This window comes from Hakea prostrata, chromosome 5, assembly GCF_041222555.1.
Source record: "Hakea prostrata isolate BN-2017 chromosome 5, UWA_Hpros_2, whole genome shotgun sequence".
Lineage (NCBI taxonomy): Eukaryota > Viridiplantae > Streptophyta > Magnoliopsida > Proteales > Proteaceae > Hakea > Hakea prostrata.
Window position 1 is genome coordinate 9515008 of NC_142604.1, and position 6050 is coordinate 9521057.

At 41.0% G+C, this 6050-nt stretch overlaps 1 protein-coding gene across 2 annotated transcripts; it reads right to left on the reverse strand.

The window, feature by feature from the left end:
- Nucleotides 1-798: 798 nt before the first annotated feature.
- Nucleotides 799-3795, reverse strand: LOC149014974 (F-box/kelch-repeat protein At5g42350-like). Of its 2 annotated transcripts, none has more exons than XM_089155426.1 (2): nt 3489-3795; nt 799-2942 (listed from the first exon to the last, which is right to left on the reverse strand). In XM_089155426.1, the coding sequence occupies exon 2, from the start codon at nt 2885-2887 to the stop codon at nt 1055-1057; it is 1833 nt and encodes a 610-aa protein (XP_089011552.1). In that variant the 5' UTR covers nt 2888-2942; nt 3489-3795; the 3' UTR covers nt 799-1054. The 2 variants fall into 2 exon arrangements, with proteins under 2 accessions (XP_089011552.1, XP_089011553.1); XM_089155427.1 differs by lacking the exon at nt 3489-3795 and adding an exon at nt 3130-3480.
- Between the last annotated feature and the right edge of the window lie 2255 nt (nt 3796-6050).

Here is a 6050-nt window from a genome sequence, read left to right on the forward strand (position 1 = left end):
ATAATCACTAAGTCTAATGGAGCCATTAAAAGGATATAGCACAAATAAAAATTAAAAACAGCTTCAGTTCCATTTTCTTGTATGTAAAATGTACCGTTGGAAGAATAATGATCTCAGACTGAAAGCTCCTTCCATTACAATTCTCTCTTTTTCTTAAACCCTCCACTACAGTTCAACTGCAACATATTTGCTGTTGAATATTGGTTTTCAACCTTCACGCAGCTCAGATGGTCAGAGATGGAAAATAGGAACTATAGAGATACATTGCATTCTAGTTTGGTCAACATTGAAACAGAATGAACAGAAACGGGCTTAACAGAGTCTCTGGCAAGTATCAAGTGTAGTGACCTGTCTAACTAATGGAGAAGATCAACGTGGGAGCCAAACACCTGCACCCAACACCACATACAATATACACATAAATGATGAAAACTTGTAAAGCCAGGCAGAGTTTGATTCATTCTGATAGAAATTTGAGGTTCCAACGCATCATCAAATGTGTGAAAGATCGAAATTGCTTGAGTCACACGCATTTACGATCAAGTGAGATTTCGATCCAACCGACCATAATGATTCACTTGACAGTCCTGCGCATTTAATGCGCAGTACTGAAGCAAAGTCCATGGAAGATTGAGTTCATGCATCAGCCTTGCTGTGTGCCTATATTTGACCCATAAATACACAATATCTCATGCCTAGGGTAACAACAAAATCACCAATAGAGAGAGGGAGAAAGCCGGCGAGGGCCCCCCCCCCGGGGGGGCCCCCCCCCAAAAAACACACACCCCCCTAGGGAACAATAAAATCACCAATAGAAGGCAATATAAGAGTAACAACCAAGTGATGGAATACAGAATCAATTTTAATCAACATTGTTCAATTTACATTAAATGCTAAGGACGGTGTTGAAATTTGAATCAATCATCACAACCATGAAGCTGCCAAGACAGAGAAGTCTTCATGGAAACCTGAAACAATAGATGTGAGGAATGTCACAATAGTGAACAGATGCAGGAAATCTCTTCCACATGACTTGCATTGGTTACCAAGAGCTTCATAGATGCAGTACAGCAATCGACTTTGTTAAGCATGATGAAGCATCCAATTCATGTGCCACATGCTTCCTTGAGATATGAGTCCACCTCAATTCTGAACCAGACACATCACAAACAGTCAGGAAGTCCAACACTTGCCCAAATATCTTGAACATTTCAATCCCGAATATCCAGTTCTCGTCCGACACAAATGCAGCATTCCAGTCCATGGGGGCATCTGGATGTCTAGAGACCTCCTTCCAGGAAAGCAATGAGAGATTCAACTCCCACAGCTTCCTAACAGCTTTATCTCGCCAATCTATCTGACAATCCTGCTCACACCAAGAGACGGAGAGCATGAAGAGGCGATCATTGCACGAAATGAGTTTTGGGAAGTAATCATGAAGACGAGGAGGGGACAGAGTTGTCCTGATTCCTACCCAAGTTCCCCTTTCTAAGTCAAAGGCAGCCAGCTTGTCAGTCTCAGAATAAACATAGAACATACCATTACAAACAACCCCAGAACAAACTACTCCAAAATCTCCGGGCAATCTAGGGATGTCCATCCATTTGTCTGATACCGGATCATAGATTTCACCGGAATCCAGGGGCTCGTCCCAGGATCCCAGTCCACCTACGGCAATCAAAATAAACCTCTTACCCCCATCCAGGTTCGACCAATTGCTTTCTTGTTTGACAAGCTTGTAAGACTTTCTCTTGGGTTCTGATGTAGATTCATCTTCACTGGGAGAACCATTAAGATGCCGTCTTAGTGAAAGCCTGTGAGGATCCTCATATACATTAGATACACCACCCACTCTTGACCTGGAAAAGTGTCGGTCAGCCCAGCTTGACTGACTTCGAAAGATGGAGCACTGCGAATCAACCTTGAACACTCCTAAAATGGAAGCTGACCTCTCGTGTTTCATTGGAGATACTTTACGGAATGATCTAGTTAGAGGGCTGAACACTATTACCCCCCTATGAGTCTTGAATGAAGTCTTGTCAACCTTTCCAAAGTTTGTCAAGCTAGAACAACCTCCAACAATAAAAACATCATCTCCAACGCTGGCAACAGAGAAAAGAAACCTACCCTTCAGAATATGAGCATCAATTCTATGCCATTGATCAACAGATGCATCTAATGCATGTATATGCCCTGAACAATATGTATCCTTCACAACACCAAAAAGGAACACCCATGGGCTACGATGCTGACCATCACGCCTCAACTGCAAAAATCTGCGAGTTGTAGTCAGGGACCTCCATTTCTTGCACACAAGGCAAGCAGTCATGAGGCTGCTCAGCGGAAGCCTCACCAAGCACATTTCTAGAAGTTCATCTGGAAGCAGAACGTTGATTCCACCATCTGATGGTGGCTCTTCAAGTCCCCTCTCTTTTGCACCAGTCCTCTTCCAGAACCTCTCTTTTACCCCATACGAGAAGCAATCAATCCTAGTATCCTCAGTGCCAATGATTGTTTGGTGTCCTTTGCCTTCTTCATCAGCACTAGACTTTCTTCTACAGATACCATTCCCAAGTTCTTCACAGGTGTCAGCACCCACCTTGCAACCACCAGCCCTTCCATACAAGCCAAGGCATCTTGAAGAAATTCTCCTGTGGTTTCCTTCTTCCTCGACATTTCCTCTTTGATTCTTTTTCCGCAGTTTCTGGCTAACACTTCTTACAAGGCGGTTTGACACAGTAAGAGCCTCAAAACCCTCCCGTATAGATGCTTCCCCAATCACTCCATCAAGTTTGATTCTGTCATCATTCCCTCCACCAGAATCATGACATAGGAGTGCAGCTTTACCATGACTACATGATTTCTTGCAATGATCCCTGCCATCCATCTTCCAAGCTCCTGAACTCCAATCCCAAATCCTTAAGCTCCTGAAACAAATTTTCCTGTTCAAAGATAACAAAATCATGCAGAGCGTCAACCACAGTGATAAACAATTAGAATTTCAGCAAATTGAATACTTTTTTAGACGCAGCGAAACCGATCCAGATTCTGACCGTTCAGCGGAAAGAATCACATACTTAGTTTATTTCTACCTACCCAACATTTTAAAAAATAAAAATTGATCTCTACCCAGGATAATAACTGATGAATATAGAAGTCCAGTCGTTCTACTTCAAATATTGTGAAGATAAATTTCCTGTTTGCCAGCCCAATAGCACTAAAGCATCAACAAGACTGCTGTCTACAGCAACCAACATGGTTATTACATACCAAAGCCAGATCGCCAAAAAGATATCCCTTATGATTCAAAAGTTCCGGAGACAAAATCCAAACAGAGAATATAATTAAAAAAAAAAAAAAAAGAGAGATTGTAGGAATATATAATCTCGAATCTTCAAGTCAAGCGTTACGGGTCCTATCAAGATAAAAGTATCTCAAGAATTTTAAAAATATATATATATCAATAAATTCAAGAAATGAAAACTTGCCTTGCATAGTGAACTGGGTAAAAGCTAAAGTCATCCGATCTGAAGTCTGGAGGATCTCTCTTCCAAATTACACTGAACTACATGTTGAGAGGAGGAGGAGGGAGGAATACTTCAATGCTGACACTTGAAATTCGTCACTGTGGAATAGAATTTCTTAAACGGCTCTGTTCTTCACCTGTAGAGACATCGAAAGAGAAGAAAAGGTAGGGTTTTACAGGAAATCGTTAGTGTTCATAGCGTCCTTTAACTCGAAAAGGTAAAGCAGAGAGCTCCATAAACATTCATTATTGGAGTGTTTTTTCTTTCATTTTCTTTCCAATGACAGACCCCATGTTAGAATGTGAGCTTTATCTTTCACATCATGAAAGGCTGATCTCAACCGTCGATGTAGAATCTATTCGGGGTTTCCATCGATAAAATATTCTAATCTGGAGTTTATGGACGAAAAGACGCGGGAGCATATCTATACGTAGTTTCTACCGTATCGCTTCCCTCTACTGACGTTAGTCAACTTTACGAAAGCAATGTATCACCCAGATTCCAGGCTACCGAGTACCGGGTACCGACTCCATTGGCAATAATTAAAGCACGTGAAAAAATTAAAAAGACAAAAACAAATAAACGGTCATAATGGTAAAGGGCTAAAGGGTAGTCTGGTCTTTCCAAATTCTAGGAAATATGAATATGGGATTGGAAGAGTGGGTAGGCAATCATGCATCCGAGTTGATGGTAAATCTCTACCATCAAAGTCAGGTCAAGTGGTAATGAGTAATGCTTCCTACAGTCCTACTCCGGAGGTTAGGTTAGGGTTTGGTCCTCTTAATGGTAATATCTAATAGTTTTCATCCTTTATTTATTGTTGATGTGTCCAAAAATTGTTTAGTCATCGGGTTCCTTAATGTTGCTTACAAAGTAAGGTTAAACGTGGGCTAATTCCATGGTCGAAAAGCCAATCCAAATGTTAAACTAACAATAGATCACCCCTCTAGCTAGTTTCAGAGCTTAATTGAATAATGTTAATAGAGGGAAATGATTCGTATACATTTGTTTTGTGCGACCTTTTAGTTTATATAGGGTTTACCTCTTATTCTCGATCGTCAAATTCACTTATGATCCTCCTTGGTGGCCGTTCAATCGTAGGGTTTTCTCCACTCTTTCGGATTCAGTGGTAGTTTCCTTGTATGGCACAATCGTGTATCTCAAATTTCACAAGAGCACGTTTCTTTTTATAACCTTTGGATTTCTTCACCCTCAAGTTACTTGTTGGTTCGACCTTCAAACCAAAGAGATGTACGGATTTCACAGGAGCACGTTTCTTTCTATAACCTTCGGATTTCTTCACCCTCAGGTTACTTTTGGTTCGACCTTCAAACCAAAGAGATTTACGGTCTAATAAGGCTACTACGAAATATTTACTCATGGGTGGGGCAAGCTCTTCTATTATGGTTCATGGTTTCTCTTGGCTATACGATGATCGAGCTTCAAGAAATAGTGAATGGTCTTTCTTTTTTTTTTTGTCACAAGCGAATGGTCTTATTAATACACATATGTATAACTTCCCATAAATTTCAATTGTGCTTATAATTTTCATCATTGTAAGAATTGGTTTCAAGCTTTCTCCAGCCCCTTCTCATTAATAGACTCTTGAAGTATACCAACTTGGTTTCTTGAACCGATCGTGATTGAACCCGGTTCATTATTATTTTATCCTCGTCAATTGTAAACTAATATAAAGCACCTCGGGATCATATAGAACCTTTGCCGGTTCTGAACTAAAGTAGATCAAATTAGGGTTGTTAAGATTGAAAATCAAAACCCTATGTTGTGTCTAGTTATGACTTGACCACCTATGAGCCTACAAAGAAACAGATCGATCTCAATTGGTCGAGGGCTACCTCTAATGATCCATTAGTCGTTGGATGTCATTGGCTATCCTCTTTCTTAGTTGTCCAATATGTGTCAAGTAGATTGACTCTTTTTGGATTATGGAATTTGGGCTACTGCTATATGTTGAGACTTCTCAGTCATCCATGACACTTTCTTGACAAAGGCTCTTACCAAGGCCGTTCATTGGGATGAGAGGGACATATGATCCTGATCGTTGGATGTATGTCGTGCTATCTTGGTTTGGGATTGGTCAAGACCGTTGTCCGACATGTCACTTGGTGTCACCGTGTCGATGCCTGGCGACATGGGCAATATGTCGCTCAACTTTTTGAGGTAGCAAATTTAACCTCATCGTCGCCCTCGGAGGTTACTTGGAAAGGCTCCGAGTTCAAGCTCGATGACATATTGGTTTCCTGAGAGTATTATGAGTTCGGATTTGGAAGAGAACTAACAATGAACAGAGCTCCGGAGCTCTTGCTCTCAGTAGAATGGACGAACATCGTCGCAATGGAGTCAGTGGCAGGATTCAAAAGTTGAGCCATTTCAAAGTCGCTGCATGCTTGAGAGCAAGCAGTGGAAGAGAGAAAACAAGTGATTTGATTGCAAATCAAAGCTCTTCACATATGGAGTTTCGATCTCCATTTAAATTATCAAATCGCCTCTCTCTCTCTCTCT